Source organism: Strongyloides ratti (genome assembly GCF_001040885.1).
Source record: "Strongyloides ratti genome assembly S_ratti_ED321, chromosome : 2".
Classification (NCBI taxonomy): domain Eukaryota; kingdom Metazoa; phylum Nematoda; class Chromadorea; order Rhabditida; family Strongyloididae; genus Strongyloides; species Strongyloides ratti.
Genome location: NC_037308.1, coordinates 4,219,345 through 4,244,097, shown reverse-complemented (window position 1 = coordinate 4,244,097; position 24,753 = coordinate 4,219,345). Strand labels below are relative to the sequence as shown.

At 21.4% G+C, this 24,753-nt stretch overlaps 6 protein-coding genes across 6 annotated transcripts; 2 read left to right on the top strand and 4 right to left on the bottom strand.

Annotated features, from left to right (window-relative positions):
* Positions 1–235: 235 nt before the first annotated feature.
* SRAE_2000136000 (Protein kinase domain and AGC-kinase, C-terminal domain and Serine/threonine-/dual specificity protein kinase, catalytic domain and UBA-like domain and Protein kinase-like domain-containing protein) lies at positions 236–3,859 on the bottom strand (the record flags this gene model as incomplete). Its single annotated transcript, XM_024652303.1, has 3 exons — positions 236–2,794; positions 2,834–3,592; positions 3,656–3,859. 3 exons carry the CDS (start codon positions 3,857–3,859, stop codon positions 236–238), a joined length of 3,522 nt encoding a protein of 1,173 aa, XP_024505893.1.
* A 4,414-nt stretch (positions 3,860–8,273) lies between these two features.
* SRAE_2000135900 (Neverland) lies at positions 8,274–9,710 on the bottom strand (the record flags this gene model as incomplete). Its single annotated transcript, XM_024652302.1, has 3 exons — positions 8,274–8,456; positions 8,510–9,454; positions 9,513–9,710. 3 exons carry the CDS (start codon positions 9,708–9,710, stop codon positions 8,274–8,276), a joined length of 1,326 nt encoding a protein of 441 aa, XP_024505892.1.
* Positions 9,711–11,241: 1,531 nt separating this feature from the next.
* Positions 11,242–12,333, bottom strand: SRAE_2000135800 (Hypothetical protein; the record flags this gene model as incomplete). Its single annotated transcript, XM_024652301.1, has 1 exon — positions 11,242–12,333. One exon carries the CDS (start codon positions 12,331–12,333, stop codon positions 11,242–11,244), a length of 1,092 nt encoding a protein of 363 aa, XP_024505891.1.
* Positions 12,334–17,092: 4,759 nt separating this feature from the next.
* SRAE_2000135700 (Hypothetical protein) lies at positions 17,093–17,963 on the top strand (the record flags this gene model as incomplete). Its single annotated transcript, XM_024652300.1, has 4 exons — positions 17,093–17,174; positions 17,298–17,386; positions 17,473–17,871; positions 17,919–17,963. The coding sequence occupies 4 exons, from the start codon at positions 17,093–17,095 to the stop codon at positions 17,961–17,963; spliced, it is 615 nt and encodes a 204-aa protein (XP_024505890.1).
* Positions 17,964–18,519: 556 nt separating this feature from the next.
* SRAE_2000135600 (Nematode cuticle collagen, N-terminal domain and Collagen triple helix repeat-containing protein) lies at positions 18,520–19,679 on the top strand (the record flags this gene model as incomplete). The annotated part of the gene is made up of 2 exons (XM_024652299.1): positions 18,520–19,366; positions 19,417–19,679. The coding sequence occupies 2 exons, from the start codon at positions 18,520–18,522 to the stop codon at positions 19,677–19,679; spliced, it is 1,110 nt and encodes a 369-aa protein (XP_024505889.1).
* A 648-nt stretch (positions 19,680–20,327) lies between these two features.
* Positions 20,328–21,966, bottom strand: SRAE_2000135500 (WD40/YVTN repeat-like-containing domain and WD40-repeat-containing domain-containing protein; the record flags this gene model as incomplete). The annotated part of the gene is made up of 3 exons (XM_024652298.1): positions 20,328–20,857; positions 20,927–21,797; positions 21,856–21,966. 3 exons carry the CDS (start codon positions 21,964–21,966, stop codon positions 20,328–20,330), a joined length of 1,512 nt encoding a protein of 503 aa, XP_024505888.1.
* Between the last annotated feature and the right edge of the window lie 2,787 nt (positions 21,967–24,753).

The window sequence follows — 24,753 nt, the reverse complement described above, 5'->3', positions numbered from 1 at the left end:
TATTTACATATAAATAAATAAATATTTTAAATAAATCTTTATTTTAAAGATAACTAATATATAAAATTATATAATAGAAAAAAAGTACCCGTTTATCAAAATAAGGAGGAAAAACTTCTTTTTCTTCTTTTTTTTTGTTGTTGTTTCACTTTTTTTTTTTTTACAAAATTAATCAAAGTAATTGTCAAATTAAAAAAAAAAAAATAATTGTAATAAAAAAAATTATAATAATAAATTAAACCTTCATTTCTGAAGGATCACTTTCATAAGAGTCATCTTCTTTTATTACTTCATTTTTTCTTCCTTCTATTCTTTCTCCTTTCCTACCCATTGAAGGTGTCCTTATGGCACTTGAAAGTTTATATTTTTGATGGTGTTTGAGAAGATGAAAACCATTTAATCTACTTCCACCATTTCCGGAAACATTACATGTCAATAATCCACCATTTAACATTTTAGGATTTTGAAAAGAATTATTTATATTAGTTATTATTTTTCCCTGGTTTTCAGTACCAAGTCCTCCAATAATATTATTTGCTATTGGAGATTCTTTACCTGGGGAGAATGATGTTGTTGTTCTGGTGAAATTACTACTAATTTTTTGACTTTCTTTTGTATTATTAAATGATCCTTTATCATTATTACTATTTTCATGGATTGTCATTATTGTAGACATCCCCTCAATATTACTTAATGGAGCTCTTTTATGAGAATGGTATATTCTACCACCAGACATTGGACCTTGTCCTTCAAGATCAAAGAAATGTCTATAGGTAAATTCATAAAAAGCTGGATTATTTACAAATTGTGGTGGTAAATCACCACCAAATATATCATCTTCAAATTTTATATCATCAAAATTAGATGTATCCTCAGCATGATCAACTTTTGGTATCCATTCTGCTTTTCTACTTCTAAGTGTATTAAAATCAATTCCATTAAACCATGAATCTTTTTTTATTTCATTAGCACCATTTTTTCCAAGTCTACTTTCTTGATCACGACATAAATTTTTTATCATATTTAAACATTCTTTTGATAATTTTCCAGTATGATCAACTAAATTAAGATAATGTTTCCAATTAACAATTTTATATTGCGTTTCTCTTGGATCTTCTGTTTGTGACATAAATGGTGGCCTACCAAGAACCATTTCATAAAGTATAACACCAACAGACCACCAATCACATGCTTTAGTATGACCTATTTTTAATATAACTTCTGGTGCCATATAATTAGATGTTCCAACAACTGAATGAGCCTGATTTCTTTTATTAGCATATCTTTGTTCTAATACTTTAATAGGTTCTTTCCAATTTCCACCATTAGAAAGATTAAATGAATCACTTCTCATATGTTCAGGAATTTCACCATTTTCAGCTATAACATAATGTCTTTTATCATGTGTCCACCTTAATCCTGTACATAATCCAAAATCAGTTAATTTTATATGTCCTAATTTATCAATTAATATATTATCAGGTTTAATATCTCTATGAATAAATCCTAAACTATGAACATACTCAATGGCACATGTTAATTCAGCAATATAAAATCTAGCTAAACTTTCATTAAATATTCCTTTATTTATTAATAATTGCATCATATCACCACCAGGAACATATTCCATAATAAAATATAAATTACAACTATCCTGGAAACTAAAAAATAATTTAACAATCCATGGACTATTAGCTTCAGCTAATATATCTCTTTCAGCTTTAACATGTGCAGCTTGTTGTTTTTGAATAACTTCAGTTTTAACTAAAGTTTTCATTGCATAAACTTGTCCTGTATCTTTTTTTTTAACTAATGATACTTTACCAAATGCACCAACACCAATATGTTTAAGTATATCAAACATTCCAACATTCATTCTTTGCCTTTTTAATCTTATATATTTTGATTCTTTTTGATGTAAAAATTTTAATAATTGTTTTTTTAATCTTTCTGGTAAATCAGCTTGTTCCATTTCACTCATCAATTGTATTGCTCTTTGATTTCTTTCTTTATATTGTTGAATTAATTTTTCAATATGTTGTTCCATAAAAAATCTAAACATACCAGCTTTACAATGCCTTATATTACTTTCAAATATATTATTTTTGAGGCGATTATTAACTGATTCAGGAAGTGGTGATAAACTACGTATAACTTTTCTTTTACCAATATTTCTTTCAAAATTACCACTACTTTTTCTTCTTTCTTCTTTATTATAATAATTATTATCATCAGATGGTGATGATGTTAATGGTATATCAAGACTTGTACTATTTATTAATGGTAATCTTGTAACTACTTTACATATTTTATCTAATTCTTTTTCAAGATCTGGTGTTACATCAGGATTAACAATAATACTTTGAATACCACGATTATTATTAACAATATTATTATGTAATGATGGTGAATTTCTATTAAAATTTCCTGATGATGAGGTAGTAGTTGATGTAGTTGTAGTAGTAGTAGTAGTTGAAGAAGAAGAAGTAGTTAATGATTGTTGTTTTGGTAAATTTGTTGATCCATTTCCAAATGATGATTGTTGATGCATTTTTATTAAATTAATATTTCTTGTATTATTTGTTGTTGGTATTTTATAAGAGTCACTTCTTTTAACCTCTATATTATTATATGTAGCATTTTTTTGATGTTGTTGATCAGGTGTTGTAGGAATTCTGGATGAATGTACTTTTCTTATATCATTACTATTAATTGGTGATTTATAATTTGATAATGATAAATTATTACTACTTCCTTGTTCTATTGATATGACAGTCCCTGTTCTTTGAGATGTCTGTTTAGTTATATCATTTATATAATTTCCTGATCCTACCTGTTTATCAAGACATTCATTATAATAATAATTATTTTGATATTGACAATATAAAGGAATTCTTTTATTATATTCCTGATAGCTTCCATCACAATTACCATTTTCTTCAATACTATTCACCGGATATGCAGTAGTTGATGTTGATGTTGTTGTTGCTGTTGTTGTTGATGATGATGATGATGCTGGTAGTGGTAATTGTGATGGTGTTGTTGTTGCTGCTGCTGCTGATGGTGGTGCTGATAATGTTATATTATTACCAGACTGTTGTGACTGTACTGATGAAAGTGGTGGTAGTGGTGGTGGTAGGTATACCTTACCATTACTTGGTACATTAATTATAGATGTATGAATATTATTATTATATACACCATTATTAATATCTTCATTACCTTTATTTTTTTCTATTGATATTAATAAATTTGCTGCAGCAGTTACTGATGAATATTTTACTAAATTAAGTGCACATATAGCATCAACTTCATTATATCCCATTGATGTTAAATAATTAATCATACTTTTTTGGGTATCTCTACTATTATTACTATCACCATAATTTGTTGTTGTTGTTGCTGATGATGATGATGATGGTGGAGATGGTCTTTGATTAGTTGTTGATGACCGAGAGTAACCTGGAAATTGAATATTTTTTACCGGATTTTGGTATGGTGTATGATTGGTTATTGAATAATTTGTCTGTTGTTCAAATGCTTTTAAATCTTCTCTAATACATGATAATTTTTCTTTATAATGTTTTCCATTCTATAAATTATAATAAAAAAGATATAAATATATATTATATATTTATTAAAAATATTTACAAACCTGTAAATTTAATGAGTCAGAGGTATCTATACAATATGTAGAAGTACCATTTTTAGTTGATATAATATGTTGTGGTAAAATATTATTTCCTGTTACTTGATTATTATCAAATGATTTTCCATTATTAGTAAAGGTACCCTGTGAATGAAATCCTGGAACCCCTGTCTGTCCAGAAGGTCCATATTGATACCTATGATTAAACATTTGTCTGTACCATGAGAAAAAATATAAATTTACAAAATTTCTAAAATTAAAAAAAAATAAAATAAAATAAAAATATATATCTACATAAATATATAAATAATTATAAAATTAAAAATTTTTAATAATATTAAAAAGGATATAATAAAATCATTATAATAATTATATAAAATTGATTGAACCTGGTATATTATATATGTTGTCTGATCAGTGATAACAGAAGAATGTAAAAGATTTGTCGTAGTTTTAAGATTTGTGCAAATATATATATATATTGAAGGGGAAAAGGAAAAAATATTATATATATATATATATATAGTGTAACTTGTAATTTGATGTTGATGTATAATTTTAAAATAAAAATCTTTATCTAAAATGTTAATAATATAATAATAATTTTTTAAAAATATTATTAAACAAAAAAGAAATAAACATATTTGTTAATTTATTATACAAAAAAAAAGTATTACAATTATCATTAACTAATTATAGGTAATTATATTATAAATAAATAAATTTTTTAATTAAAACATATAGATTTTTATTTAACAAAAATTATGTCTATAAACACAAAAATTAACAGGAAGAAAATTCTCCATCTTTTTTGTTCTCCTCCCTTTTCCTGTGGTATTATATATTATATAGGTAATTAAATAAAATAATATTTTCGTTATATATAAATAATATATTAAATGTCTGAGGTATGCAAAGAATGTGTATAATAACATAAATTATTATTTTATTTTTTAAAAATTTTTATTCATTTATATTTATTTAAAAAAAAAAAAAATAATAAAAAAAGAAATTATTCTTTAAAAAAATATTTCTTTTTTTTCTTAAAATTTTTTTATAATAAAATAATTTAAATATAATTTTTTTACTTTCAAGTGATTCACTTTTTTTTTTTTAAAATGAAATATTTAAATTTGAAAGGTAAAAAGAAAAAAAAAAACTATAAATAATTATAGAGAAATAAATAAAATTACTAAATAACAAAATATTTTTTCTCTTATTTTAATGATTACATAGAATATAGATAAAAATTTTTATATTTTAAAAATGAATACGTCACCAAAAAATGTTTTTATTTATATAGTTAAAATATTTGTATCTTTTAAATTATATATATATTTATATATATATTTATAGTTGTTAAAGGGTAAAATAATTTAAATTAGTTTAATTTAAAATTATACATATATTTTCAAATAAACTAGTCATTGGTAGAGAAAGGTTAAAAAATGATTAGAAAAGTTAAGTAAATATATTATCATATCAAAATAAAAGTATATTTTTTTCTATTAAAAAGTAAAAGATAACTGATCATCTCTTTATCAAATTTATCTAAGATGGTGGTAAAAAAAAAAAAGAAAAATTTTTAAAGATAAAAAATAATATAGAAATGAGAGAGAAATAATAAACTGATAAGATAGGACTACTGTTACTAAAAATAAATTTTACTTTTTTTTTTTTTAAACTTCAAAAGTGTATATCACATTTTATTTTTTATTTTATGATAGGGATGTGATAGAATATATTTTTAATGATAAGCTTTACTTTTCACCTTTACATTTATATATATATATATATGGGAGTTAAATAGGTATATGTCACAAAAAAAAATATAAAATAAAATAATAGTACTAATTTTCTTTCTATAACATATTTTATTATTTCAATCGGCTTTTGTCTTTTATAAAGTTATCTAAATATTACATTTATATTTATTTTGATAATTATACCTATTTTATTGTGGTATAAAATTTATTTAATTTTTTAATGTCATAATTATAAATGTAATAAATATTTTTAAACAATTGTAAGATTAAGGTATTTATAATATGTTAAAGGTAACATTTTTGTCATATAAAAATTGTGATCAAATATTTTTATCATTATTTATGATCTATAAATAATAGATAGAAAGATGTAAGGATATATATATATATATATATCTTTCTTAATTCTTTATACATACACAAAGAAGAAACATAAATGAATTTAAAATTTAGGCAAAAAGAAAATATTTTAAAATTAATCATCATATATATATGGAGGAAGAAAGAAAAAGATAAGAAGTTGTATATCTATCTCTTTTTAACATTTGGTATGTTTGGAATTTACAAATATTAAATCACATTCACAAAGATAAAATTATACATACAAACATTTCTCTTTCAATTTTTTTTTCCTAATAAATTTTTCATTTTATAATGATATGATTAATTAATTTTAATTCCATCTTTCTTTCTAAATATATCATGTAAAGATCATATAATCTATTATTTTCTTTATCAATTTTAATAGAAAAAATATTATTTATATTAAAAAAGGAAATATTTATATTTTATTAGATAGACAATAATATAAATCACTTATCAGTAATAGGTGAATGGTAATATTATAATATTATAAAAAGAATGAGTAATCAATTTTTTTTTTTTATTAAAAATAATTTAAATACATAATTTAGAAAAAAAAAATGTAAGGTAAGCTGGTTTTTGTTTTTAATTAAACTAATCGTTATATTTATTTCAGAAATTAGTTAAAGATAAAATATATATTATAATCATTATTTACCTTTTATATTAAATTTCGATTAACAATAATATTATTATAAAGACAGAAGAATAAAATATATTTTAAATGATATGTAAATAAAAATAAAAAAAAATTCCAAAAAGATATATAACAACTTTTTTTTTATATATATTATAAATATGACAATATAATATGAAAAAACAATAAATTTATTTATGTTAATAGAAGAGACACCTCCAAAAAGATAAAAATAATGGGAGTGATTTTAGTAAAAGATAAGCAAAAAGAAAAAAAAAATTTATTAATACAAATATAAAAGTGGTATTAGAAAATATTTTTATAATTAGATTAAAAATAATTTTTGTAACAACAACCTTACAGTAACATAAATATATTTTAAACTAAAAAAAAAAAAAGATATGTTAGGAATTTATGTATAGAAAGGAAAAAAAAAGTATAACATGAAAAAGATGACGATGATTGATCATAAATATATGTATAAATATATATTTTTATCAAATCAAGCTCAATGTCTTTCTTTTCCTGTTGCCCCTTTTTCTTACATCTCTCACATGATAAGATTGGAATGACAAAATTTTTGATATTTTTAATATTTATAATATTTAAAAAATATAATATAAATAATGATAATTGATAAAAATTAATACATTTAAATAAAAGGTATATTTTTATTTAAAAAAAATTTTTTTTTTTATTTATTTAATCAATTATCATGAAGTACATAATATAAATGAAAAAGTATAATGAAATAAAGGTAGTTGAAAAAGTATAGATGAAGAACAATTAAAAAGAATGCAATACATTATTGTCTTCTATCAATCAAGTATTTATAGTATAACAGTCTCTTTATATTATATATATATGTATACAAATAACATCACATATATATATATATCAATAATTGTTGTATATTAAAAGTTACAATAAATAAAAATACATATAAAATCTTTTGTACCTTAATATTATAATTAATATTTATTATATCTATAGATCTTTCTTTTAATAATAATAATATGTTATAAAATTAAATGATATGGAAAAGAAGATTTTAGAGTATTAAAATATACAAATAATAAACTATTTTATTGTAATTATAAACATTAATGGACCACAAGAATGACATTAACATTTTTAATATAAATTAATAATAATTAAAGAATTAAAAAAGATAAATTTTTATATTAAAATCATTATAAATTAAATTTATATTTATATGATAAATTGTAAAAGTAAATTAACTTTTTATAGATAAATATATTTTAGATATAAAAGAATAAAATTTCTTAATAATATATCTAAATATATAAATATTTTAGAAATGAGTTTACAAAAAGGAACAAAAGATGATTCATCTATAAATACATGTGTATGACTATTTATATATATATACATATACATATATATATATATATATTGAAGAAAGTTCTAGTATTTAATTGAAGATAATAAAAATTTTTGAAAGTAACAGCAACTATTGTATATATATATATAGATAATAATAGTAGTATTATAAAGAAATTTTATTATATTTTACTCATCTATTAGTAGGTGGAGGAGGGGGTACAATATAAAAGCATTATAATAACATGACATTGTTTCAAGAATTATCTATCTTTTTCATGTGTCTTAGATAAAAATTATTGTAAAAAGGTTACCCATTAATATCTTTAAATTTTTATATTAATATTTTTAATTATTTTTTATTTGATAAAAAAAAAAGTTATATCTAAAAGATTATCATATAAATTTTTTTTATTATAATTTATATATTATATAATAATAAAACTATAAAAATAATTAAAAAAGAAATTTTTTTTTATAAAGCTTTAAAAAATTTTATTTTTTTATCATTTTACTACCAATCTAAAGTTGATTTAACTTTATTTGTCACAGTACCATTTTTTTCTAATCTTGGACTATTCTCAGAATAAAATTGTTGATACCATCTTCGATGTTTATTTATAGGTCCATCATTCTTTACATATAAAGGATTTTTAATATATTTTTTATTACTCCATATAAATATATCTCTTTCAAACTAAAAAAAAATTAATAAAATATATTTTAAAATAAAAGTTTTTATTTTTTTACCTGATATGCTTCACTTATCATCATAAATTTAGCCCATAATTTTGGGACATTTGCATACATAACAAAACGACTCCTTTGAAACATTGGTTCTTCTGGTGTAAGATATTGAAAAACTATTCCTTGTCCAAGAATACCAAAATCAAACATCATATGAACTATTCCTGGTCCTATTTGTATAGCATCTAATTTTGTTTCAGTTAATGGAATACTAAAATTTCCAGCTTTCATTACTTGATCAAGATGCATCACTGATATATGTTTTTCATCTCCAGTTTTTGGTTCCCAACTACCATTCCATAAATGTTTAATATAAGGTTTAGTAATATTCATTGGAATTTTATTAACATCATTTCCTTCCTGTACACCATGAAGATGAAGATAGTCAAGATGTGCCAAATCAGCACCATTCTCAGGAACTTCTTGAATATGACACATTATTTCATGTTCAGTTCTACCTTTATATGTCCAATCTTCATATTTAACTTCATCAATTTCTGGTATTTCCCATGTTGGAGCAAAACCTTCAGCATGATACCAAACAAAAATAGATTTATTAACCTCAGTAACATGCCATGTAGAAATTTTAGCTTGTTCAGGTATAGAAGCCTGATTATATGGTATATTTGTACATTTTCCAGTCTCTGCATTAAATATCCATCCATGAAATGGACATTGAACACAATTATCATTAACAACTTTACCACCAACATTAAATGATGCACCAAGATGTGGACAATATGAATCTATTAAAAATACTTCTCCTGATTCACTTCTAATTAATGATAACTGTTCACCCATAAAAGTTATAGGTAATATAGATTTTTTCTTTATTTCATTTGACTGAGCTATACAAAACCATCCATTTGGATAGACAGGAGGAAGTTCACCAACAATACGAAGTCTTTTGACACGTTCAATCATCTTTTCTTCAACATCTTTTGTATACTATAATTTATTTATTTTTTTGACAAATTTTTTTTAATTAAAATAAAATTAAAATTACCTTAATATCACCAAAATAAAATCCTAAATCACCTAACCTTTTTATTCTCTCTAAAGGTCTACTTATCACTTTATAAAATATATAAAAAATTATCAAAATAAATAAATATAACAATTCTTTCCAATAAAAATAATACATAGGTAAATGATATTCATCTTTATTTTTATTTAAAAATATAGTTGTATTATTTTTTACCATAATTTTCTATAAACTAAAAAAAAAAATTAACAATAAAACTTTTTTTAAAAACTTTTAATATTTATATCAAAAAGTATGGAAAGAAAATTAAAATTAATAAAAAAAATTAAAAAATTTTTTTTCCATCCAATAAAAGTATAATAAATGTATAAGAAAACTTTAATAAAAATTTCATATATTATAATAAAAAGATTTTTATTAAAGATTGATAAGAGGAAAATTATCATAAAAAAAAAGTTTTCAAGGCCTATATTATAAATTTCTCACAGAGAAATAAAATGTTAGATTTTAAAGTTCCATCCATGTATTGTACTATTATCTCATAATACTTGTCTAAATAGACATTTTTATAGTTATAATTGTTAACCAATTAAGAAAAAATAAATATAAAAATTATGAAGACAATAAAATTAATAATTTTATTTATAAATAAATAACAAAAAAAATTTTTCTTAATTCTTAGTAAAAATTCTTGGGAAAATAAAAACTTGTTTCTCCGAAATATTTTTTCTTTTTAAAAATTTCAAATATATATATATTAAATACAAAAGCTCTTTGTAACAAAGTTGTAACAAATTTCAACATATTTTAGAAAAAAATATAAAATCCTATTTTACAGGGTATACCTATGAAGTTCTACCAATAAAAATGTAATATTTGATAAGTATTCAAAGTGAAGAAAATAAAATAAGATAAGCTATCTGATGTTTGAAGTATATTCTTTTAAATTATATAAATCATTTCAATTTTAACACATATCTTTCTGGCTTCTTATCATATAAATATATAAGAATATTAAAAAAAAAAAATTTATAATAGACATATATTAACAAATATAAAAATAAAAAGTTTAAAAGTTAGTAATATTATTACGAAATAAAAAGTTTTATAGATAAAAAAAAAATTAAACTATTTTTTATTGGGAAAATAATAATATATCATAGGTATTTGGATGACAATTAAAAGGCAAAGTAATCTATAGGAATATAAAATAGGCTTACAAAATTATTACAATAATTTCAAATAAAAAGAATATATATATATATATATTTTTTTTTTGATTTATTCTTATATAAATGAGTACCTTGATCTTAATATAATTAATATCAAATAATCAATCATATACTTTATAAGATCTTTCTCTTTTTTTTTTAAAATAAATTGTATAATTTATACTTATAATAACTTTTAGAGGACAACATCTATTATTCATTCATGATGTATTTCTAAAAAAGGTTTTTATTATGTAAAGAAAATTATCTTCTGTACCTTACAATAAAAGAAAAAAACCTTCTGATATAATTAAACAATTGTATACGTGACTTTGTTATCCTATGTTCAATGTAAATATACGTTTAAACCCTTAACTTTTTCTAAACTTTCTATATAAGACTAAGTAATAAAAAAAAAAATTTAACAAAGTAATAAATAAATAAATAAACAAAATTATATTTATTTAAACAAAAAAAAATTTATTTTAACATATAAATATAGTATTAAATTAAATTAAGAAAAAAAAATTTTTTTTTTTTTATGTATTAACAAAATTCCATAATTTTGTAATTAATCCATCTTTTCTAGGAATATTACTATTAACTAAATTTCCCTGATCATTTTTACCTAAATCAACTTTTCTAACACCTATTCTATTATTACTAATTATTTTTGAAGATACATCTTTATTTTCTTTAGTACCATCACCCATAATAAAATTATTACCGGATAAAAAGTCATAATTTAATGGTTTAGCAAATCCAATAATTTCTTCAGAAGTTAATTGTACACATTTTCTGGAGATACCTTTTTTTACAATTGTTGGATTGGTAAATCTAACATACATAAAATTAGTATCTTTTTTTTTTGCTGTCTTAAGAACAGATCCAAATTCTTCATTTAAATATTCTAATACCTCATTAGATGTCATATTTTTTATTCCAAATACTAATATCCAACAACTTCTTTCAAAATCTTCATCAGATAATTCTCTATAATCAATAGTATCATCCTCTAAACGATCTTTTGGTGGTGATCTAGCATATCCCGGTAAATTTATTGTATCATTTAATTGTTTTAATGGTGGTCCTTTCATAAAATCTCTACTATCATCTAATGATCTTTTTTCAAAACCTGCTGGTCTTTCAAAAAGTATTCCTTTAGATGATTGTTGTCCAGAAGATTCATCATCATAATCAATTGTTAAAATACTCCTTCTTTTAGGTATTCTATTAGATAATGGTCCAAATAAATAATCAGGCATAGTATCTCTACAACTTCTTCCACGATTATCATCATATATCTGTTCTTTATCTTCTTCTATCATCTCCACATCATAACCACCACCAAATATTTTATTATTTCTTCCCCGACTATTAGATAATCCTTGTTGAGAACGATCTTCAAAAATACCAGATAAAGATGGTCTACCATTACTATAATTTTTTGAACCATTTCCAGAATATGTATTAAAACTATTTCTTCTATTTAAAATATTCCCTCCTTTTTGTTCTGATACTTGATTCCCTGATGTTGAAAAACGCGGCCCTCTCAAACTATCCCTCAATCTTGATGGTGATGCCCATGATAAATTACCATCTTCAGTTGTTAAAGAACTCCTTGGAAACATTTTCCTATAATCAAATTCTTACTTGTTTTTAATAAATAATTAGTAAAAAAAAAATTAATAAATAAATAAAATTATACAACAGTTAGTTGTAGAAATAAAAAATGTAACAATAAAACACATTTATAAATGCAATTTACATCTGCATGAACATGACCTTGCGCAAAATTCCGAGGAAACAGAATCAATAATCACTCTTTCTTCTTAAGAACAAACTATTTTATTTGTGCTTTTACATTTTTATATCAATTATGTGGAATTGATGTTTTGAGGGGATTTTTAAAAAAAAATGTCTCTAATAGTTTGTTTTATTATAAATTTTTTTTATAACTTTTTTATTAATAAAATTAATTCTAAAGCTATAAAAAGTTTAAATTTAATAAATAATACTTTGAAATCAAGTAAATTTTGATAAAAATTTTTTTAACATAAAAATGATCTAAATATTTAATATGTTAGTTTTTTATTAAATGAATAAATATATAATGATTGTATTAACAAAAAAAAAAAATTTATATTCAAAAAAAAAATAATAAATAACTTCTCATAAATTATTTTATAATTTAGTAACATCTGGATATGAAAAAAAAACTGTTGGCCAATTTCACATTATCATTTTTTTGTATAAATAAAATTTAAAGTTACAACAATTGAAATTTATTAAAGAAAATAGTTAAAAAAAAAATTATATTTATTAGAAAAAAAATTGTTTGAAGTGAAAAAAAAAAATTTTAACAGGATGGATAAGAAATAAAAAATGAAAATATGATTAAGAAGTTTTCCATTTAGGAAAAGTCATTAATACTTGTGGAAATTTAGATGAATTGATATGAGTTAAAAAAAATGTTATCTGACCATTAACATGCTTTCGTAATGTTTGTTTTTTTTTTCAAACACATTTTTTTACACTGTAAATAGGAAGTTAATTTGTGTAACTTAGCACAAGAATTACATTATAAATGCGATAATATCTGGAAAGTCTAGATATCTTTTTTTCTTAGTTGATTATAAAATTCCGTCAAGTGGTTTTTTATCCGTTTTTGAAAAACATTGTTATTATTTATTTAAGTGTTAATTTTTAACAATAAATTGTGAGTTTAGTTAATATTTTTGTTTTAATTATTTTCATTTTAAATTTTTTTTTCATATATAATATGTTTTTGAAGTAAAGAAAGTATGAAGATGTATAAATGAATATTAAGTAATTTTTTTTAAAATTATTAGATGATAAAAGTTTTGTAAACCAAAAAAAAAATTGTAAATTAGAAATGATTTTGTTATTGGGGAAATTAAAGTTATTATTAGTACTCTCTTAATAATATATTATTTTTTTAATAATGTTTTTGAATATTGATACTAAAAATAAATTTTCATTTTTAACCTTTTTATATGTTATCAAAAGTACAATTATGCTTTTAAACGTTTTGCTTCAATAAGTTATGAAAAATTGATATGAAGTTTGTCATTTATTGTTTTTAAAAAAGTTTACTACCACGAACATGAATGTATTTTAGATAACTAAAATATACTTATTATACAATATTAAACATTAAAACGTTCCATGGTATATAGATTAAAAATTGCTGTTAATTAAAAAATTAATTAAAAAAATGAATACTAATACGTTTTTATTTTTATAATAAAGGTATAAATAATTAATTAAAAATCGTTTAATGCTACATTTTTTTTTATGCATGAAAGTAATGACAAGAATGTTGTTACAAAGTAGTTTAAAAAAAAATCTTCAATAAATTTTTAATATTATGATATTTTAAGGATATATATATATATATAATTCTGTTGTCTTTAAATATTAAAAATAATATTAAGGATTTAATTTAAATTTAGTCTTTTAAATGTACTTCTTCATTAATTTTTATAAAAATAATTTATTCATTTTTATCAATTATTTTTTTTTATTTTAAAGTGTCAACTTTGTAAATTGTCATTATATTGTTACTTGTAATAAAAATTCTGTCAACAAATCTTTTTATATAATTATATGTATATCTTTTTTCGATACTGATAATTTATTTTATATACATTTGTTGTTCATTTGCATATTGATAAGGTATAAATTATAAATTTTATTTAAAATTTAAGAGATAAAATTTTTATAATCCTCAGAAAAATAGATATATTATTTTATTTGACCATTTAAAAAACATAACAATAGTTTCTATAAATTTGTTAATCTTTTAACATATAAATTATTTATATATTATATATCAAAGATATATAAATAATGATTCTATAATTAGGTCTATTAAGTAAATAAAAGAATTATTTTTTTTAAACCCCTTCTAAATATATTTATAAGATATTTTTGTCTTCTCATAATATAAATATATTTTAATAGACACATATTTTTTTTAAAAAAAAAAAAATTCAACTCTTTTTTTTAATATATATTATTTTATAATATAAAAAAATTTCGAACTATAAAGAATATAGTATAAAATATTAATAGAACAAATTAGAATAATTACAAAAAAAAAAAATTTATATATATATATGTATATCTTAAAAACTTTCCATTATTTAAAAAAGTATGAAATTTTAGATATTTTTATGGAAAATTTGACACTTCCTAAAATATATTATATAGAGAAATAAATTTATAATTATCAGTTTATTTTAGACAAAAATTTATTTTTATTATAGTGATAAATGTTAGAAAGACTTTATTCATACTTATTATAAAAGTTTTTGGCAAAAACTTAGTAATATACTTAGTTATATAAAATTTTAACTATTAAAACAAATATTTAAAGTTAAAAATAAATTGTAGAAAAGTTTAATTAGAAAGTTTTGAAAATTTATAGAGGAAGTGATATTATGTAGATGGAGTAAATTTATATTTTGTAATAGTTAGAAAATAATAAAAGTATTATTTTTGAAGAACAAATTTTCTATACATCCTTCCTTTTCAACTTTTTAATTATATGATAATTGAGATTAATGAAAAAAAAGAAAATAAGATTGATATTTATTTATTATCTTCTTTGGTAGAGAAATGCCACATTAACTGATTACTTCCTTTTAAATACAATTTACTAAATTTTTTAAATAAATATGTAGAAATATATAGTAAAAATTTATACTTATAAAATTCTAATTAACCAAATTTTTTTTTTCATCATTACTTCAAAACAGAAAAATATACAGTTTGATAATTTACTTTTTATTATTTTTAATTGATATTTTATTATCATATTTAATAACTAATATAAATATTATTGTAAAAAGTATTATTAAGTAGAATACTAATATTTCTATTGTTTATTCTAAGATTAGAAGAAAAAAAACACTGTAATACTATTTTAACATATACAAAACTTTTTTTTACTAAAAATAGTTTTTTTTTTTAGTTTATTATTCTAAGATATTTTTGAGTTTAATAATAAATCACTATTAAACTAAGAAATTATCACTAATTTCACAATTCATTTAATTTTTTATTTTTTTTTTCACACAACAATATTGTTATTAAGTCATAATTTTTAAATAATAAAGAAAATTAAATGAATTTGATTAGTTAAAAAAAAATTTCTTTTGTATATAAACATTAGAAACTCTATTCATAAAAATAGTATACTAAAATTTTAAGTTAAAAAATTCAAAAGACAACAATCAAATATTCTACTAAATAAAATTGAGAATTTTTTTTTTATTCAATCAATGGTAAAACAAAAATAAGAAGTTTTCTTTTTTATTTCAATAGATATAGCGTAAAAAACTAAAGAAAAAAAAAACTATATATCTTTACTAATGATTACTAATTTTTAGAAGAAGCCAAAGTCTCGTATACTTTCTTCAAAAAGTTAAATATATCTATATATTTATATAAAATGATATACATAAATGTATACATAAAATTATTATTTAATCCATATAGAAATATCATCTTACCTCTCTTTTTGCCATTTTTACTACAATTTCCTTTAACACATTTTATATAACAAAATATTTAAAAAATAAATTGTAATTATAAACATTTTTCATATATATACTTTTATTTTATAATTGTCCATAACAAATATTTTATTTATATTATATATAGTTGTGTCATAACACAGTGATAGAAAAAAAACCTTTTTAAACTCCATACTCCACCTCTTTTGAAAAATGAAAAGGCAAAAAAATTCTTCTTTTTTTCTAACATAATTTATTATATCTTTTTTTTTCATTTAATGATAATATATCATTACAAAATTTTTATTATTCTTCTTCAACTTATCATTTTTAAATTATAATTGAAATTTTTTTTTTCAGAATATTCAAATTACTTAATTATTTTTGTTATAATTTATATTTAAACTAAAAAAAAATTTTTTTAATACTTTAACTTCTTACTCTATACAGTATATTCTTTATTATTATTATTATTACTAAAGAACTTATAATTTAACAAAAGAAGATAAAGAACAACTTAAAAAAAGTTTTTTCAATGTGAAGTTTCCTTTTATTTAATGGTTTAAAACAATAATAAATTAAAAAAAAAAAACTTCTATATCCATAAAATATTATTCTCTTAATAATATATATCATTTACTTTGATTAAATAACTTATCCTTATAATTTATTTATCACATCCCAGATATATAAATATATATATTTTTTTATATCCAACGCCAACGTTTCTTTATTTTTCTTTGTTATCAAAAAGATATATAATTAAACAAATAAAGTTTTTTTTTTGTATAAAAAAACAAGAAATATGTTTTATCCATGTTTGTCAATTCTTATATTAACAACAATCATGACTTGTTGTATAATATTAGCAATCATTGATCTTGAAGTTTATAATTTTGGATTGTATATTGTTTTACTTTGTATTGTAGGTAAGGTTTATAATGATAACAAACATATATATATACTTTTTTTTAAAATAAATTGACTATCCATTTATATATTTAATGTATATCTATCTATCTATCTATATATATATATAATATTTTTTTCAGGAACAATGATAGCATGTGCTCTTTGTATAGCTAATCCAAATGCTTGTCCTAATCCTAAATGGTATACTAATTTTTGTCTATTAATGGAGGTAAGGAAAAAAAAAAGTTTTTTAATCATTGTATAATTTTTTATTATTATCTTTAATAGTTATACTTTTATATTATTATTCTTTAGGAAATGTATCCAGTACCACATAATAATGATATGGAATCACCAAAAATGTCAGGTTTAAGGAAACAAATGTTAGCACATTATGGTGGTAGTATAACAACAAATATTCATTCAAATACTGGAATTGGTTCTGGTGAAGAATCAAAAACTGGTACACGTTTTGAAAATAAGGGTACTGTTGCAATGTTAGCTCCAGCAGTTCATATAATGCACCAAGTTTGGAGGGGTATGGCATGGGTGACTGATGCTGTTGAGGAGGAAGAAGATAATAGAACACAAAGTTATTGTACCATAGAACATGGTGGAAGTTTTAGTTCAAGAACTAATAGTGATGTTGGTTTACAATGCAAAAAATTAAGTACAATTGTTGAATCTACGTGTGGTAGTTTTGTAATAGAACAGGTACATAAATTTTTATCAATAAAAAATATATAAATTTTTTTTTTCAGGATGAAACTAGTGATTGTACATCAAAATATGATGAAATCTTATAATAATTTTCATTAACCCAAAAAAAAGTCTTAAAATTTGAAAAAAATATTAACATATCTTATTTATTTTTCTATATTTTTTTTTGTTTTTTCCATATTAATATATATATATTTTTTTTTTACTCCTCTACCATTTCTTAAAAATTATTATATCATACAGGTCTTATTGCTTTTATTTTTATTCTTTAAATTATAACAATATTTAAAAAAAAATAATAAATATTTTCTTTTTAAAAAAATACTTCATTTTTTTTTTATTTATTAAAAATTTAAAGTGTTTATCTTTCATTAACATATAAAAAAATACCATTAATATATTATTTGGTAATATTTTTTTTTTCATTTAATTGGTTTCTTTTATCATAATCAAAGAAAAAAAATTTTTTAACTATGGTAAATTTTTAAATTGTTAAAAGAAAATAATAAAGACAAATATATATAATTTATTAAATTGATATCTTTTTAAAGAAAATAGTTTTTTTTTCCGGTTCATAAATAAAAAAATAATAACAAAAAAGTTAATTGTAGGCAATTTAGTAATACCAAATTATTATATAAAATGATTATGAACACCTGGTTGATAGTAGTCATGAAATCTAATAAAATCTTTATATCTGCTATTATTATAACTATTGTTTTTATATTAATATGGTTAAATATTATTTTTTTGTTTAATGATATTACTGATTTTCATAATATTTCATTAACAGAAATAAAAAATTTTAGAATTAAAACTGATGGAGTATGGAATGAAATTGTTATTATAAATGAAAAAATTGATAAAAATGATATTTTGAGAATTAAAAGACAATATGACATGAGTCCACCAATGACAGTTTATGGACAATCATTACATGTAACTCAACAAACATCTTGTTTACCAGGTGAAATTGGTCCTCCAGGAAATGATGGATTAGATGGAATTCCAGGTGAGAATGGTATGGATGGTCTTCCAGGAATGAATGGAAATATTTTAAATATAAATACTAAATCAATACCATGTGAAGCTTGTCCAATTGGACCTCCTGGATTACCTGGTCAAGATGGGCCTCCTGGTTTAAAAGGAATCAATGGGGATCCAGGACCACCAGGACCTCCAGGAAAACCAGGAATATTAGGACCTAGAGGTGAACAAGGAGATCCAGGGCCAATTGGTTCACCAGGAAAAGATGGAATGCCTGGTATTCCAGGAAAAGATGGAAAAAAATACATTGTTGTAAACGGACCACCAGGAATGCCTGGTTTACCAGGAAAGATGGGTAGAAGTGGCAAACCAGGAATAAAAGGACCAGATAATCTTGTTGGACCTGTTGGACCAATTGGACCTGCAGGATTACCAGGAAAAAAAGGTTCTGATGGTATTCCAGGAGTTCAAGGTCAACCAGGTACTTTAGGAGGTGATGCAGGTAAATTTTTTTTTTGATTATACTATTTTTTTTTAATTATAACTATTTAGCATATTGTCCATGTCCACCAAGAATAATAATTAACTATACAACTACACTTAAATCTTTACCTGTTGAAAAAAGTAAACCACTAACAACTAGAAAACCTCCATTATTAATATTACCAGAATTAAAACCACTTCCAAAATTAGAAAACAATTATTTTAATAATAATTTGGATAATTATGTAGCACCGAAAACTGGAAGAAGACTTTATTTTGCACGTAATTTCATTATCAAACATCCAATAAGAATAAAACATATAAAATATTAAATAAATACTACTAAATATTTATGTAAATTTTAAATTTATCAGAATATCAGATAACTATTGAATTAATATACTATTAATATTAAATATTTAAAATTATTTTATGTATAAAGAAACATTTTAAATAATTTATGTCATAACATGAATCTTAAATCACAATTAAAAATTGTTATTTTCAAAAACGTTATTGGGATTTTTTTATGAAAGATTCATTTTTCTAGTATTAAATATTTTATTTTTATTTGAATTCATATAACTACTTTGAAAAATTAGATTCTTTTCTGAATCTTTTATATAATATACTTCAATTTTTTTTTATCTACTATTAAAAACTGCTAATTAATAGCTTTATTTTAAAATGAAAGTTACTAACATTTTTTTTTCTAGAAGCCTAATATAAAGAACTTTGGGTACATTTCAGTAACAACAATTTAAAGACAATAATAATTGTGCAAAAAAGTATTTGATAGTTGTTAATACACTTGATACCAAGTTTCCTATAAAAGAAAAACTTTATTCAAATGACAAATTACTATAAGCATTAAAATAAACTTCATTCAATTTTTATTTACACGATAATAATACAATAACAACTCTAAAATTAAACCCCTGGATATACTACAAATTTATTACACAATTGAATGATAATTATTAATCATCATCTGAGTCAGAAATATTTCCAAATACACTGACAGTTTGTTGGGGAATTGAGTTAATTTTATCATCACTTGTAGAATCTACATTTGAAGGACTAAATTTTGATTGAGAAATTGAATTTTCATTTGATACAAATGGTGATGCTGTATCCATCGGTTGTGAATCTTCATCACTCGACATTTGCATTGGTTCAAATGCATCATTTGATTTAACTACAGGATCAGGAGCATCAAAAGTATTTCCATACATTTCATAATCTCTTTCAAAACCACCATTTTTGTTATAATTATCTATCGCTCGAACAAAATCGAAGACTGTCGTATCCATTCGACAAATTTTTTCTAATGTTTTATCATGGAAAGATTCCTCATTTTCAAAATCTGATTGTTTATGAACTTTTTCCATTATTTCACATACCTCCTCCTCATCAGTCATTTTAAATAATAATAAATGCCCTTCTGCAGATCCAACAAGTAATACATTTGAGTCAGTTAAAAATTCAAGACAATTGAATTGAATTTTTTCTGTAAAATGAAACCTTTGCAAAGGAAGATTATTTTTTCCATTCCAAATAATTAGTATTTTATCATTACCATTATTAAGTGTTGCAAATCTATCTATATATGATTCTTTTTGAACAACAATAGATGTAATAGCACTATGATGAGCTGTAAACATTGCTACTACAGAATCTTCAGTATTCTCTTCAGTTGTAATTTTAAGAAGTGTACCATCATAAAATCCAAGAATTAGATGAACATTATCATTAAGAACAGCCATAGAAGATATCTTTCGATGTTGAAAACTATCAACTTTATGCCTTTTATATCCTGTTAAAGCATCAACAACAAATATTGTTCCATCAGTTGTTGCAATTATATAAGATCTCATATCTGGTGCTAACATTCCCATTGATATCATTGTTTTTCCATAATTTATTGGTTGGGAAAAATTTGGTTTGTCTTCACGAATCTTCATAATATTAATAGTTTCTTTTCCAGAAACATAAATTACTGAATCCGTTGAACTGTGGTATTGAAGACACCTTTCAAGTTGTGTTTTTGGAACAGGAATCTCATTATAAATAATCCTTCCAACTTCTCCCGCCAAGATTACTTGAACAACTTTTCCACCAAGACTTTGAAGAAAAACAACATTTTCCTGAGAAATACTTTTTATAACATGAACTAAATGAATTTTAACTGAATGCATAAGCATACAATCTAAATATTTTAATGAAACATATGGAAATTTTCGATTTCTTTTAAAATCAACTCCTTTAAATAAATGTATAGCATCAGGACATATAGCAGCAACAAAAAATTGATATGGATCATTTCCTTCTCTGAAGCAACAAATTTCTAGAATCCTCTTAAGTTTTACTTTGCAATCCTTTAAATCTACATGTGGCATAAAAGCATAATGATGAGCACCTGATCCTTTACAAGCAATATCGAGAGGCTCCTAAAATTTTTAATAGTTAATTTATTTATTTATACAAATATAATAAAAAAAAACTTACAATTTCAAGTTGATATTTTCTTATTGCTTGAACAATGTTTTTTTCAGAATCTTTAATACAAGCAAGAGTTTTCGGAACAACAGAAACAGGAATAGTAATAATAGGTTCCATTTTTATTAGTTAATAATTAAAATAAAATTTAAAAGAATGCCTTGCGTCCTAAAAAGAACATTTGTATAAACAAATGGTAAATAGTTCTCACTTTTAAAATAAGTTTGATATTTATCCCTTAGTTTTACCCATATAATAAAATTAGTAAAAATTGAAGTAAGATATTAAATTAAAAAAATATTTTATTTTTTTTTGCAAATTTTATTTATGTTAATTAATTTTTACAAGTATAAAATTTCTCAAAAGTTGATTAGATAAGCATAGTCTAAGATTTTTAAATCTCCGATTGTTTCTTTTTATTAAAAATTTTCAAATGTAAATAAATCAAAAGTAGTTTTATAAATTTAAAAAGTAATTTTTTTATAAAAAAATTTTTCTTTGCAATTTCAACTTTAAGAAAAATTTGAAAAAAGAACATGGCTTAATTTTAGAGTCACTGACGTTCTAGAAATTATTTTAAATTTTTGAATAATATAATTATGTATTTTTTTTTTAAATTACAATGTTGATTTAATAAAAAATTTTTATACTAAAATAATAAAGAAATAAAGAAAAATAAGTAATTAAAAAAAACATTTTTTTTGGAATTTGAATATGCCACTATAGTCATTCGATAGCCCTTGAAACGAGGAGAATTTTGCATATAATCAACAATATTCAAAAATTGAAACTTCAGGAGTTATAAGGATTCAAAGTTGAGAGGCGAAATTGGGGAATATTTTAATGTAAATTTCGACATCTATGATACAATGAGATATTTTACAAATAAATAGTCGTTTCTAGATCAATTTTTTACGAGAAATTCATTAAGCCTATTTACATCTTTATAGGACTTCTAAAAATGAAGTTATGATAAGAAATATGTTTAAAAAAAAGTTTTAAGAATTGAGTGATAACTCAAGTTAATGAAGTCACGGGTCCATGAAACTTGATGCGCTGTGCTTCTTTCATAATTTAAGGTATACCCTACGTTGAAAATATTTTTAAATTTTCAACCGTTCTTGAAATACTGAGCTTGGTACTTTTTCGCGCGTAATCCATTGTCACCATTTTTTTATATCTCGCAAGCACTTAAAGATATAAAAAAATTTTGAAGGTAAACCCCACTTGAAAACTTATTAGAAGACGATTGCAGAAATCGGATTTTATTTATCATGATTTTGAAGCAAGATATGACCAAGGGCGGAAAATTTTCAAAAATATTCATTGTAACCGATTTTTCAGTATCTCAGCAAATAATGACCCTATGAAGATGAGACCAGTTTCATTCTATTTCTTTTCAAAAGTAGGTCTAGAATATTAATTTTCATAGCTGTAACATTATTATTTTCAGAGATATAAAAATTGGCTGAAAATTTTCTAGATTTATGATTTTACCTCTAAAAATGCGACCAAAAATGAACAACTTTTTTTGGAATTTGAATATGCCACTATAGTCATTCTATAGCCCTTGAAATAGGATGAATTTTGAATATAATCAACAATATTCGAAAATTGAAACTTCAGAAGTTATAAGGATTCAAAGTTGAGGGGCGAAATTGTAGAATATTTTTTTTAAATCATGATTTTTATGATAATATTGTAAATTTTAAAAATAAATACTTTTTTCTAGATCAATTTTTTACGAGAAATTCATTAAGCCTATTCACATCTTTATAGGATTTTTAAAAATGAAGATATGATAAGATATATGATAAAAAAAAAGTTTTAAGAATCGTGTAATAACTCACGTTTACGGAGTCACAAAACTATGAAATTTGTTGCGCTAGGCTTCTTTTGTAATTTAAGGCATACCCTACGTTGAAAAAGTTTTTAAATTTTTAACCTTTCTTGAAATATTATGCTTGGTACTTTTTCGCACGTAATCCATTGTCACCATTTTTTTATATCTTGCAAGTACTTAAAGATATAAAAAAATTTTGAAGGTAGACCCCATATGAAAACTCATTTGAAGCCGATTGCTGAAATCTGCTTGTATTTATCTTTATTTTGAAGCGCGTTATGAACAAAGGCGGAAATTTTTCTAAAATATTCATTGTTCCCGACTTTTTAGTATCTCAGCAAATACTTATTCTATGATAATGGGACTAATTTCCTTCGATTTCTTTTTAAAAATTGGTCTAGATTAATAATTTTCATAGCTATAACATCATTATTTTCAGAGATTCAGAACTTGGCAGAAAATTTTCTAGATTTATGATTCTACCTCTAAAATTGTGATAAAATAAAAACAATTTTTTTAATAAAAATTTTATTAAAAAATCTACTACCAATTTTCTTAATTTTATTTTTATTTTTTTTATATGATAATTTTGGTTATTTATGCGAAAAAAATTTTTCTAAAACTTTTTTTACTGTTTTTCAACTATCAAATATTCAAATCACTATATATTTATTCAAATTTTTAAAAAATTTTCAAATAATTTTTTATTTTATTTTTTATTAATTCAGTACGTTAGTGACTCTAAAAGAGATCCAAGAACATATTTCAAACAACATTTTGCGTAAACTTTATAAATATATCTTTTTTATGAATCTCTGTTTGTATTTTCAAATTTATCTAAATAAATCTCAAAAATTAATGACATTTTTGATATGTCATAAAATATAATCAATTTCTAAATACATTTTTTATTGCATTTTATTTTTTATATAAATGATCTATTAAAAGATAAATATTAATAATTTTTTAATAATAATACTTAAAAATTTTAATATTATTTAAAAATTATTTATTGTAAATAAAGTAATAATAATAATATGAAATACAATAAAAAAAAAGATTAT